Below are 14,429 nucleotides of genomic sequence, written 5' to 3' on the forward strand. Positions count from 1 at the left end.
AGGTTTAGGTTAGATATTAGGAAGAACTACTTCATGGTAAGGGTGGCCAGAGCCTGGAATAGGCTTCCCAGAGAGGTGGTGCTCTCACCTTCCCTGGAGATCTTCAAGAGGAGACTGGATAGGCACCGGGCTGGGGTCTTATGACCCCTGCCACCCCCAGTGCTCCTTCCTGCCCATGGTGGGGGGTCTGACTCGATGATCTGTCTAGGTCCCTTCCCACTCATTGATTCTATGATTTATTGAAACTGAAACAATATCGATATAGATAGCCAGATAGGTATATCGCATCTCTCTCGCACACTTATTTTTTTTAAACTTGAATTTGGGACAGTAACACTTTTTGATATGCTTAGTAAGTTGGTGCTGTGGGGCCTGGCTTCTTAAATGTCATGCTGTGTTTAGTATTTTGCTCTGCTATTGTTTCTGCATATAGAAGTTTAGCTCTAGGTATCATTGCTAGATTTAGTATCTTTTCTTACCATAATACTCCTTTTAATGAAGTAGCTGTGCCTGAAACAATTACATGTTTGTTATAGTTAGGAAAAGAATCTGTTAAGCAGAGGGGTAAAGCTTTACCAACACAGTTAATAGTTGATCGGATATTGTTCCTTATCACTATAATTTCTGGTCTCTCTATGTTGATTTGTAGTTATAATTTTAGATTGTCCAACAGATACCATTTTGCCTGTAGCTTTGTTAATAATCCAGTTGCCTAAAAATACCCAAATTCCTGAAGTCTTGAATCATTGTTCATTAAGCATACATATTATAAAATGAGTACCTCATAACGTCCCTGTTCTACCATGAGTGAAGACACGGGTTACCACTGACCTTTAGTGGAACTGGGAATGCAAGGGGCCAGACTTGAAAAAAATCCTCAGCTCATGTAGTTTGGTCTGGATTTTTAAAAAATAAAATAAATAATAATAGTGGTTGTGAGCACTTTTGGAAAATCTAGGAAAACTCTTGGAAAAAATGGCTCATTTTGTGTGTTGAAGACAGTGGCTTAAATAACCAAGAACTTGTTAGTGCGTAAACAAAGAAACTTTCTACTATGTGGTATGTATATATGAAAAGGAATTTATTGCAGTAATTTGGCTCTGTATGCGTTTTCAGTATGTGATGCTGTGCTACACATTAAAGATGGAAGTGTTTAACTTCAGATTTTCTGATTTCTTCACGTGACATTGTTTTGTGTTTAATATGACTCATAAAAGTTGCCATGTTTTTGCTGGAAGAAATTTAATGGTAATCTTGCATTTAGGAGACATGCTTCCAGTTCATAACTGCGTTTCAAGATAGCTGTATTGTGCATTTTGGTACTTGTACGGTCTCTACATGCACTGTATGTGCTCTGCATTCATTTAGAAATAATTTTTGTTGTTTTAGGGTGAATGGCCTAATTCTTCAATTTTGTGAAAAATGGGTTTATTGGTTGATTAAACCCAAGTGCCTTGTGTACCATACATGGATAATGATAAATGTCATTTTGATTAATTGATTGATGGATGATGGACTTTTTTGCCATCTTTCAACTGAGTTCAGCTGTATGCTGATCTCTGTACCTAAGTGTAGTGCAGTTAGAACACAATCCTGCTTAAATATGTTGTGTGGGAAATACCTAGAGTTTAGTTTTGGTTTTTTGTTCCTTCAGTGAAGCTTTTCTGTGGGGAAATTGCATCAGCCGGCCAAAATCACGAAAGATGGTCTGACTTTTAGTTTTGTTGATATCTTGGTTAATAGTTGTAATTTTTTTAAAATACATCTATTCTGATTTGTGTTTTTTCTGAATATAAATTACTGATTTTATTAGAGGCAAGGAATTTTGCAAGGTGTCTTTTTTTTTATACTTGACCTGTTGTATAGTTGGGAGGGATATAGGCAGGTTTTCATATACAGTACCCTTCCTTAGGTCTCTGTGGGGAAAATAACTAGGCACAGATTGAGCTAAATAGCAGACGGAACAAAGGTTTGTATGCAACCCCATGTGTAAATAAAAACAGGATGTGAGAGAGATCAGGTAGTTAATAGACAAAGCATGCAGTGGAAAGGATCTGAAGCAGACTGTTGCCTACAAAAGCTTATGCCTTTCTGAATGAGTTAGTCTTTAGGGTGCCAGTGTGCTTTCTGCCTGATCAGTGGATGAGCAAGCCCATTCAAGAGTCACCTCATCTGCATGTGAGATTAGTGGGGAAATTTTGTGATATTGAGTTTTACTAATATTTTAAGCTGCAAGATAAAATTTTAAAAAGAGTTTCCCCAACAACATGTCTTTTTGTACTACATTCGAAGTACGAGAAAATGAAATAAAAAGCCTTTCTAAACTTACCTCATTTTGGTTAGGAAGTCTTTGTGTTACTTTTATGTTTCTGATAGTTCAAACAGTCTTTATCTTTTGAAACAAAATGTGCAAATAATATTTATACTTTCATGTTTGAACAGCCATATTTTTCCAGTATTAGTTCAAGGACAACCTATCATTATCCGTGTAAATAGGTCAAGCTTTTTTTTTTTTGTAAAATAAAGATTAGAGTACTTCCCTTTTTTTGTCCTTGTTCTTCTAGGAGGGCTTTCATTTTAATATTCTTGACAAATCTTTATACCAGGGAAGCAAATTAGATTTTCTTGTTAACATCAGCAGACTGGGCCTTCTAGTTGCTGCTTATTAGGTATGCATTTGCGTAACATCATCTTAATATTTTCTGCTAAGATTAAAGAAATGTTGTTTTTTTTATAGATAAAAATGAACAACAGTTTTTTTTATTGGTCATCCCCTGAGGAACAGGACTTATTGTCAAAGTAATTTTCGTGGCAAGATTTGCAGATTTCTTAGTCATCTGATTACAGAAGAATCCTTGCCTGTGTAGACAATAGAATATGTGCTGCTTGTTTCTTTGTAGGGACAAAATAATTTAAATTTGACACAGGCCACATTTATATAGAGAAGTTATTTGATCTATTTATTTTTAAAAGCAGTCTATGAATTTTTATTGTCAGGAATTCTGCCTATTATGGGTAGGTTTAGGAAAGGTGTTCAAAGTCTCTAAATTGAACAATTGACTTCTGGCATAAAAACATATGATAGGGTTAGATGAATAATAATCTGCATTTGAGTAGATATCACTACCATAGTTAGATATAGTTTTCATGGCTTAGATGACAGAAAATCATTTCCCAAATGTAGGGATGCTCTTCTGGTAAAATGGCTCCTGGTAAAGTAATTGAAAATATTAGGAAATTTTTACTATGTTTGAATAGCATATAAAAAGTTCATTAAAGAAGTTCTGGGGGAAGAAATAACTAGTAATTTGTTTAATTTGCCACATGGACATTTTGAATGGGACTTTTAAGATTATAACATTCTGAGACCAAAAATATAAAATGAGGGGGAGATGGCCACCTGCTTTAACTGAGTATTAGCAAAACTTTAAGCATATATTTTTTTTAAGTCATTTTTTGTGGTAGGGTATAAATCACAATGAAATGGGAACTTATTTTGGTAAATATTGGGAGTTATGCAATAACTTGTGACTGGCTATGTTTGGCTTTTTGTGAAGTAAATATTCTGGGACTTGGCTGAGATTTAACCAGAAAGGCTAGAAGAGCATGTAACTGGGGTGCTTAAAACTTCATCCCTTGTTGTTTACTGGTTTTATTTATTTATTAATTTATTCCTTTTTTCTTTTTTTTAATGGAGTAGTGTCAGGATGGGGAGGGGTTGCTGTCAGAAATCTGTTATGGAAAGGAGAATTCCTGGATGATAGTAATGTCCTAGTACGGGGGTTGTCAACTGAGAGTATGGATACTTCTGGTGGTACTTGGGAAGGTCTCAGGGTACATGGCAGTGGCATGGAGAGGCAGGGGTACTTGGGGAGTGTGCCACCGCCCCGTCTGCCATCGCTGCTGCGCTGCCTGCGGCCACCTGCTGCTGCCGCAGTCTTCCACCATGCGCCACTGCCACGGTTTGTGTCTGGGTGGCCATCAACACCCTCCCCCTCTCTCCATCCCCCCAACTCCACTTATCAACTGACTGCGGGGGTCCCCTATACTTGTCCAGGAGGGGTATGCACCAGAAGGGGTACACTCCTTTAAAAAATATTGAAAACCCCTGTCCTAGTATATCACTGAGGTGTATGGCAGCTCATGAAATGGTTGTGATCAAGTCAACAGGAAGCCTCCTCAAGTAGTAATCTAAATAAACCTCAATCACAATAGAGAGAGCGCCTTTAATAACCTGTAGTTTGACAGTACATCTTCTAGCCCAGTCAAAGAAAGCCATTCCCAGAATCTGCAGATTCTGCATTCCTGCTGTAATACCTTTAAATACATATGCTGTTAGCTCCTTATATACCCACTTGAATTCTGATTCTCCCTGCACAGTGTCTTTTTATTATCAGAATTCTGCATCTTGAAGTGTCATGTGACCAGAAACTGCGCTAAAGTTTAGAGAGGGGTTAATAGTCTTCATAAATTTAATTTGTAAGTCTTGGTTAAAGGAAAGTTTAAGCATTAAGATTATAAAGTATCTAATGCTGCTGGCAGAATATGAGCTTTGCTTTCAATCTTGTAGCTTTCACCATAGATGTGATCCTATTTTGAACTCCTAAACAATTTATAAAAATTGTTTATATGACTATTTTTGATGCAGCATGTGCATTGTTAACAACAGTACCACTGTGAGTTACTTCAAACTCGCATGACATTGGTTTAGAAGTTGATTTACTGAGCATTGGATAAAGGGTTAGGATTTACCTTCAGGGAGCTGTGGTGTAAACCCTCTTGTCTGAACAAAACAAAGTTTCAAGTAAATTAAAAAGAAATTCAAGATACAAATTTTGATTGTTTATTCTGTTAATAATGAAGAGATTAATGTTCACATGATAAAATATCTTAGCTGTAGACTTTAATCCTCTTTGCAACTGAAAAGAGATGTCAGAGTAAAGAAAAATTATATAATAACATATTGATTAAGTAGTGCACAATCTTGCCTTCATTGATTTTAGTTTAGTTTAGCTCTCAATACTAGTTATGCAGTTTCAGCTTTTCTATGGATTTAATTTGATTTGTTGTAACAACAGAATGAATCATGTGAAGGCAATATTAAGTATTACAGCAGTGCATATGGGAAATGAGATTCTTGTGTAAAAGGTAATCATGGAACATGGATGGTCTTAAATCTTTCCTTATCCCTAAAGCCTCCTCTTTATTTCTTACATGACTCTATTATATTTTTTGGAGCCGTTTTATGGAAAGATTACATTATATGATATTTTTATCCTAAAGCCTTGAATAGAACTAACGATTCAAAGCACTTCATTAAGGAATAAGCCATAGCAGATGCCTTGCAATAGAATATCACTACATTTTGCTATCAGTATAGCTTTGGGACAAGTTGCAGCGTACAAAACTGGGATTCTTGTGCAGAAGGGCATTGTATAAATGGATATTTTGAAAAGGTAAGTGTTCTGTCATAAGTATTCATGGAAGGTGAAAGGAATGTATCCGACCCTTAGCAAGAAAATAGGAGATTGAGACTAGTTTGAATAAACTAAAAATTCTTTGTGACGCACATGCTGTGGCTCTAAGAAACTGTTCTTTTCTGAAGGGGATGTTCTGTTTTCTTTTAGGAGTTCCATGGGAGATACCCTTCAGTTGGTCAGTGGCATTCAGCACCCAGGGGCTGCAGCAGGAGTCTATGAAACAACCCAGCACTTCAATGATATCAAAGAACATCTTCATGTAGTAAAGAGGGACATTGAGCATTTAGTACAGCGAAATATGGTAATTCTTATACTGCTAGTACATAGCCTGGTTCCAGTAATGTAGTATATGGCTATATATGAGCTGCTAGGGCAAGCTATCATGCAATACTCTGAACAATTAATCCTTCATTAAGCAGTTTCCTAAAGACCTCTCATTCAGTTAAATCAAGACGGAACAGTATTTGGAATAATTAAGTGCTTTGAAAAGTTGGGTACAAAGGCCATGACTTTTTTTTTAAAACTGATTTGAAAACCCCTCTGTAGCGTGACATGTAAGTCTGGTACTTGCTCATGTAAAGAGCCAACTAAATGTATTACTTTCCATTTGAGTGTACATGGTTCTTGGTGTGGAATTATATGTAAGCACTAGGGGTGTGCGAAGCAGGCAGTATTCGATTCTGATTCAGATTCAGCCCAGTTTGGGGGACAGTGATTTGATTCCCTCATTCAGATCACTGTCTTGATTCGATTTGGCCAAATCTGAATATTATGTTCTGATTTGGAGAATCAGCAATTCAGGCATAGACACAGCTTTATATGTTGTTTTTTTTCTACGTGCCTTGAGGTACCAGGCACAGTTTGTGAATGCTGAGATGCTGAGGCAGGTGGAGTGTCCCACGGGAGCATGGGGTGGTTCACCGTCAAGCGCATTGAGGACCTCTCCCTCCCCCCGCAACCCTCCAGCTCATTAATCGGCTGTGGGGGGACCCTGGGTGCCCCCCAAATCCAGGAGACACCAGTCGCTGAGCTGGAGGGCAGGGGGAGGGTGGTCCACCACAGAGCACGTGGGGAACCGGAAATACTTCTGGTCCACTTCTGGGTCTGCCACCAAGCGCACGGGGGACACCCTCCCCGATGCTCCCATGGCACGCTCCATCCGCCCCACCATCTCTGTGCTCATGAGCTGTACCTGGTACCTCAAGGAGATATGTAGAAAAAAACATATATAAAGCTGTGTCTGTGGCTGAATCATCGAATCTCTCCAAATTGATTCAAAGGGTTTTGATTTGATTCAGAGAGATTAAAGGGTCTCCTGATTCAATTCAGATTCGGCCACCGAATCAGGCCAGATTTCCGAATCGAATCAGCGACTGAAGGTTCACACAGCTCTTTTTTTCAAATCCTCTAAATAATTACCTACAGTGATTGTCTGTAGCTGGTCTGTTTAAAAAATCCCCTATTAAGAAGTCCTAGATATTCTCCCTCTCCCTCCCTCCCTCCCGCCCCGTATTTATTTTTATATGTATACAGACTTATTTTGTCTCTGGTAGCAGGCTTGAGAGAGGCCTTGAGTGTAGATATGCATTCTATAGCATAGAGGAAAAAACTCTTTTAAGTACAAAAGCAAAATACTCGAAACTTTTATTTATGTTTTTTGACCTTCCAACCTCCCCACGTTGAAACATAAGGTCAATATCTTATTTCAGCTAAGCCTGACTGTTAAGAACTACTGCTGTATTTTTTGTGGACAAGTTTATAAATTGACTACACCATGTATGCAGTCATTTCCTCTGCAGCAGTTGCACTCCCCCTCTTCCTGGTGGGGTATGTGCTAACAGTAGTTAAATTGGACATTTTACCACTCCCGACTGTATTTTCCTATAGTAATTGGAAGAATTATCATTTGGATAGTCATCAATCTCATTACCATTTTGGTCAGGCGCTACAAGACACATAAGTCTAGCCTTATTAGTTCAAGACACCTTCATAACAGTTTGAACTCAAACGGCTTTTGATATGCGCAGAAACCATTCTGTTCTTAAGTACTTTACCAAACACTTATCTCCTCACTCCAAGCAACATCAGTCTGTTTAGCTAAAATACATCAATTTGCCATTTAAGTGACTTGCCTTCTCTTCCTTATTCTTTCTGTTATCATAGATTTACAATTCTAGTGTCATGGGTATTTTCAGAGTATTAGTTTTAGAAAAGCAAAGGTGCTAATTGAATCATCACCTTCTTAACAAATATATTTTGCTTTCTAGCCTTCAAATGAGAAACCTAAGTGTCCAGAATTGCCACCATTTCCATCATGTTTATCTACAACGCACTTCTTTATATTCGTAGCAGTACAAACAGTGTTGTTCATAGGTTATATCATGTATAGGTAAGTTAAAAATTTTTTAAAAGTTGGGTAAATGTCTTTTAAGGCCTCTGGCAGATGTTCAGTTTCAGGTGCCATGAGATCTAAGCCGTGATCCCAACAATCATAGTTTCTTCCATGTCAAACACGTGGCAGGACATATGATTTTTGGGGTAAGACGTTAGATCCCTATCGCACTTTCTTTATCACCACAAGAGCTCTCCCTGTGCCAGCAAGTTGAAACCCAGGTGCAGACAATCAGCTGATTCTCAACTGGGGCCGGGGACTGAAGCGGAATCTTAAACTGGCCCCAGCCAGGTCTCTGTCCCTTGCTGACAATGAGCTGATTTATTAAAACCCCAGCTAAGGTTTTACAGGTCTTGGCACACAGGGACTCTGGGATTGGGCTGCTATAGCTGGGAATCCAAACCCAGGGCCAGGGCAGAGTTAAAACCCTGTATGCCATCCAGCTGGGCAGCACATGGGGTTTTAATGCTCCTGGCACATGGGAACCCCAGGATTGGGCTGCTGGAGCAGCTTTGTCCCAGACCCTGGTGCTGCCCCATGCTATTTACTGACACTCAGGTGCAGTTAACCTGTTCATCGCATCTTAAGTGCAATGTGTGTCAGGGGCCTAAGTGTTCTTACAGTTGGAATCTCTGTGGCCTCTACACATGCAGGTAAAGGGATGATGGCATCTAATGTGTGATCTACACAATTGTGCTGTCTGCTGTGCTGCATGTGCATGGCAGGAGGTGCAATTGTGGGATCGTGCATCAGATCCCATAGCACCTTATTGCCAGTGCAAGGGGAACCCAATTCCAGGATCCCTTGCACCAGCTCCCATGGATGGGATCTTCCTCAGTTGAGGCGCTCTGAGTTGCGGGGGCAGTTCATGCACCCCCGAAGCGGTGGGATAACTATAGCAGTGATCTCCCAGGGGTGCATGAAACTCAGACGCTGGGGGATTGCAGCTGCCATGATCCCTAGTGTCTGGGAGCACATGAAACCCACACTGAGCATGGTGTACCCCTGCAGCTGGGAGCTGTATCAGCTGATGGGGCTCCCAGCTGCAGAGGAGATCCTGCTACACTTGCAAATTACAGCTCACTTGCAACCAGCCATAAAGTTAACACACATCTTTGAAGTATGACTTTGTAGCCGGTTGGAGCTTTTAATTGTGTGGTAGGTACTTTGTACATGTAGCTGGTCTTAAGATAATTGTGCAGTTAACCAGTTAATTGTACAGTACCTATAACATGTCGAGGGGGCCTAAACTAAAGTGGAATGGTAATTGTGTTTTAAAACAAATTTTTCTTTACAATGATCTGAGATGTAAAAAAAAAAATTACTGCATATAGACACACACTCTTACTTAAGCAGGCGGACAAATTAAAATTTTTTCGTCTGCTTTCCTATTGCACTGTGCTCACTGTGCTCACCAATACTTAGCATGTAGTTGAATTCAAATACTACAGGTGACTGCCTCTTTAAAATTTGTCTTTTAACTGAAGGATTTTTGCCGGTATTGAGAACTTCTTAATTTGGTCTTGGAATCTCTTGTGTGTGGCAGATGGGCCTGAGTGGGTTTAAAAAAGTTGGGGGAGGGGGCTGACATTTCTGATTTCATGAATAACTAATCCCATGAGGGTACACTTCCAATGTAAAGAAAGCTTCATTGGAGGAAATCCTATTTGAAGATATAAGGTTCTGCACCCTACCCCCAACTGTGAGGAGAACAGAGAAAAGAGCTGAAGAAAAGGGTGAAGGGTACTCCACCATGTATGTGTGTATTTGCATACTTTCATGGGATGATGAGTCGCATCAATCTGGTAGTTAACACCACTGCTAAGAGCATTAATGTTTGTTCTGTATCTGCATCCTCTCAAAGGGAAGAGGCCTTTTTCATAAGGATGGCTTTTGGGAAGATGACTTCCAAGCCGTACGTGGAGATTAGCAAGAACTGAGAAGTGGCAGACCTCTTTTTTCCACCCTCTTAACTGTTAGCATTTCCATTCTCTGTTCATCTTCAGCATCCCTGCCTGTTGATATATCTATATGGTTGATGAAGAGAAAAAGCAAATACCATTGTAAAAAAGTTCTTTATAAAACTCCTGGTGCCAGTGTATATGGATAGTTGATCTGTTTCTGTGATTCCCAAATTAGAGTATGTTTATACTTTCAAGTTTGTGAAGCTCTGAAATGGTATTTATTAGGTTTCCTAGATATAAAAACAGCTGCTTTTTCAGTCATCTAGACTGGAAAGAGAGAGAGTGCTAATTTTATTAGTTTTCTAATGTAACTGTATGCATTTAAGTTAATGTATTCTTCCCTGTTTTTGTTTTTTTTTAGGACCCAGCAAGAAGCAGCAGCCAAAAAGTTCTTTTGATGACTTGTTCATTTTGTGTGTATAGTACTGCTGTATGTATGCACAGAACATCACCCACGTCTGTAAATGAGGGAAATTTTAGTGTTTAAAAATACTTCATTATTGTAAATTATTGAATTTTTGTTATACAAAGTGAATTCAAGTTAAGCTGTTAATACAATGGTTTAAAAACAGACCTGAAAGCTGTGGGGCAAGTAAAAGAAAAACTTGTGGACCCATCCTACTTTTTCTTTTTAATTAAGTTTCTAATAGATACTGCATGATACTCCTATTGTTTTGTCAACAATTTCTCAAGATAAAGAATTGGGGTACTTGGGTTCAGTTGCTGTTGATGAGCATCGGACACACAAGGATTCACAAAAAAAATACCACTAAATATCCAGACACATCAGATAAATGTTTTTGGGTTTTTTTAAATGAACCGCTTTCCTCAATATTCCATTTTGGTGTCGGGGGGAGAAGCATGAAAAAGTGCTTCATTTTTCTGTTTGGATTTGTCACTTTGGCTATGATTCAGTGACTTGTTTCTGCAAACAATTTTTATAATATGTGTATGATGAAAGATAAAGGTATTTTAATAACAACCTGACTAGCATCTTCTGGAGTATAGAACAAAAACTCTGTACAGAGGAAGCCAACAAAGGCTTGTCATTTTGGTTTTAGAAACGGTTTGTGGGTGGTAGGGGGTTTCTTTCTGGGGATTTTTTGTTTGTTTTCCAGATTTTTTTTTTTTCTTGTTTTGAGGCTGTTGGGGAAGATGGGATTTTCCGGTTGCCTGTTAGTATTTGTGAAGCACGTTTTGTGGGATCAGTATGTTTCTATGCCCAAGTCTTTCTATGATTTTGTTTATTGTGTTATAGAATCTCCTTTCAACAAAGATTATATTGTTTGTACCTTAAAAATCCAGTTGACATAATGGCATATTTAGGTTGGGAATGCTCTTTTAGTTTTTTGATAAGGCTGTTGTCTTTCATGAAGCAACAGAAATATCATAGCAGATACTTTAGTCAATATTCTACACAGGTGTTCAAAACTAGGAGTATTATGTATGTGTTTTAAGTATTTTTTTCAGAAGCTGTTGCCTCAGATGTGTTCTGCTGTTAATTCAGCAGTTCTTACTCATGCAAGCATTGTGAGAGTTCAGTGTTTAAGTGTTCAGCCTTATGCATTTGAACACTTCAATATTGTTATCATGTGAGCTTCTGCTCCAGGATGGAAGTGGAGCAAATATTCAAAATTAGGAATAAAAACAGATTCACTCTGCCTTGTTTACATATCCATAGCAATCTGTCCTTGAGTAGCTCTCTGTAGAGTTCATATATAATTCTTAAATTGTAAATCACATACTGAAAACCGAACGTTTAATGTTTTTAATTACACGATCAGTTTATCTCTTTATACCTGAAAAAATTGTGTACATTTTAAATTCTGTACTAACTCAGTTGAAAGAGACAACATATGCTACCAAGTTCAGTGTTACAAAAAATTGTTAATATTGTGCCTGAGAATTTAGAGGGACAATAAATCTATGCAATATACTTTTTTCCCCTTAAATTGTATAGTAATATAGAAATCTGCTATACCAACAAAATGTGATTCCCTCCATACATATTTATATGGCTATGATGTGACAAACTTTTTGTAAATGGTATAGCTTAATAAATCTATTGCTAAATTGTAAGCTGTGCTGCAATAAGCTGTACTGTGCAAAAAGTACTGGCTCAAACTAATCTTGCTGGATAAAAAGGTACAAGTCCAGTGGTAGAACCCTTTCACTGAGTCAGAATAACAGAGCGTGGTTATTAAACTGCTCACATCTTTCACCAGCAAGCATCTACAGGTACCTTGGGCTAGACTATTACAATATTGACCCTTTTTCATTGATCTAAATTATTGTAAAAGAAATCGTTCAAAGGGTGACTAAAATGCACAGTATTGCTTCTTTCACCCTAAGCTTTAAGCTTCTCACCACCAGTGCTAAATACAACAAAACTCCCCCTGTAATAGTAGACTTTGTAGCACTCTTACGCAGAAGGAATAGACCTCATATGGACTACTTTTCAGGATATATTTGGCATGGTGATAAATAGCTCTTTAAGACTTCCTCTAATTAATGTGCTTATTCCTTGACACTGTGAATCTCTCCAGCTATGACACATTGTTCAGTTTGAAAATGAAAATGTTGAAGGTAACCAGCGGTATTGTATCTTGTGTTGAACAAGCTGCAACCTAAAATTATGTTTACAGTATACCGTTCAAATAAAGTGTTTGCTAATTGGATGGAGCTGATGTCAACCAGTGATTAACTTGCCCTTGATTTTAGTGGGCTCAGAAGAAGACTGAAAACGTAACTTCCAGAGCAAGATGTATGTTGTCTTGCATCAAAACAAGAATTATCCCTGCCATTTGCTGGATGGTAGGAAAAGTAAAAACTGTCTTCATAATAACTTGGGCTTGCTGTTCTTGTTCTTACCATGATTTTAACTTTCCAGTCAGAATATTTTTATCAGCTAAAACAGTGTTGCCTTCCTGCTGCTAATTATGTTAACAGTATAAGTTCAAACACATATTGTTTTTTCAAACAAACAGTTGAGTTTTATGGGGAGAGGGAAACTTGGACCAGGTTAACAGTATGAGGGTAAAATAGTCTAGTCTGAATGGTAACAGAGAGCTCTGGACGATAGGTAGCAAATTTAATATTAAAATTTGGCCATATGAAAATTCCAGGATGTGGTACCATGTTCAGTAAATAAATGGTCATATCTGAGTCCTCTAAACAAAATGAATAGTTGTTACGTACAAACATCTTGATTTACTGTTCTCTGTTGAGAGAGTTGAAGTTGTTCACATCTCAATTACTGTAACACCAGAAAGGCTGTCTATCAATTGTTCTAAAATTTTAAACAGTTGAAATTTTCCTTATGTTTGTTTCTAATGTAATTTGATAGCTGGAATTCAAGATGATAACCTTATTTGAATAAAAATACATATTTTTAGTAAACTCTCTTTCTTGAAATTGCTACAGTAGAAAACATTCAGTTCAGTTTTATCTGTTGCCTCACCGAGCTGCTAGAGCAGGCATCACTTTGGAGTAGTCTATGGCGGTGTGCAGTGAAACTGCCCATGAGACAGGAGTTGGAAAGTCTGCATAAAAACACTCTTTATTTCAGTTACTGTAAAGGTAATAGCTTTGCTTTCTGCAGCCAGTGAATCTTTTATCAGAAGTGCCTGGCCACTTTGCACAGGTTTGGAAATTTTATACCTCGAGTGCATTTAACATTCTAATAGATGTATTAAATTAGGCCTTGAACACAAGGGTTTTCATATACTGGCTCCATGCTGCTTGCCCTTCTTTTGGCATTTAACATGAGCGTGAACACCCCACCCCCACTTCCAACTATTGCTTTCCACTGTCCAAACCCAAAAATGTGGCGCTGGGGGTGCCTCCTCAAACTCTTCAGTTCTTGATAGCAGGAGTGTCTGTATGTTTGGGGTGGGGGGCGGGGCGTAGTACAACATCTCCAAGTGTGCAGAGTGGAACAGAGCTTACTTGTCTTTAACAATCTCAAGACTGACACCAAGCCAAGGCAGACATCCCCGGCCTCTCAAAAGAAAATAGTTTACAGTTCAGAATTCAAACCTTACTTCTAGCTCACATTGCACTTATTCTGGTTTCTTCCTGTCCCCATTTCTTTCATGGAGAATAAAAATAGACTTGAGCTCCTTTTGAACAATCATATTAATAATCACAAGTCTTCCTCTAAGAGAATTTCAAGTTCCAAAAAGGAACAGAGCTAAAAAGAACAGGCATTTTTTTTATTTGATAAGTCTTATATAAAGCTGTGTTTCTTGTTAGTATTTGAAATTAATTTTCTTTTCAGGCTTGCTCACGTACTTCTAAGCAACTGTTAGAACAAACAGCTATATGATGTGTATTATAGTGTCTTGGTTCACTTTTACATTGGGCAAGTTAAGCAAAATTGTTAGCAGTATTACCACTAAAGCAAGGCAGTCCAGCTGGTGGCCCTTGGGTCCCATGTGGCCCCCTGAGGGGTTAATTTGCAACCCCAAGTTCTTGCCCAGCTGCTGCTCTCCCTTTCTCTTCCCCCCCACCTTAAAGGCTCCAGCTGCAATAGCAGCAGGAGTTTCCAGGCTTTCCCTCCTTACACTGGCTGCTGATTCCTACCCCCATCCC

At 38.5% G+C, this 14,429-nt stretch overlaps 1 protein-coding gene across 1 annotated transcript in view; it reads left to right on the forward strand.

Moving 5' to 3' along the window:
• The window catches only part of LMAN1 (lectin, mannose binding 1), a gene marked incomplete at its 5' end in the record, with an annotated part of 30,779 nt that extends 17,544 nt beyond the window's left edge, over positions 1-13,235 (forward strand). Inside the window, 3 exons of the mRNA XM_019518299.1 lie at positions 5,628-5,781; positions 7,748-7,869; positions 10,198-13,235. Of these exons, the coding sequence (XP_019373844.1) occupies positions 5,628-5,781; positions 7,748-7,869; positions 10,198-10,234 (313 nt within the window). The remainder of the gene's footprint in view (positions 1-5,627; positions 5,782-7,747; positions 7,870-10,197) is intronic.
• Positions 13,236-14,429: the final 1,194 nt, after the last annotated feature.

This window comes from Gavialis gangeticus, unplaced genomic scaffold (genome assembly GCF_001723915.1).
Source record: "Gavialis gangeticus isolate Ggan-Ray unplaced genomic scaffold, GavGan_comp1, whole genome shotgun sequence".
NCBI lineage: Eukaryota > Metazoa > Chordata > Crocodylia > Gavialidae > Gavialis > Gavialis gangeticus.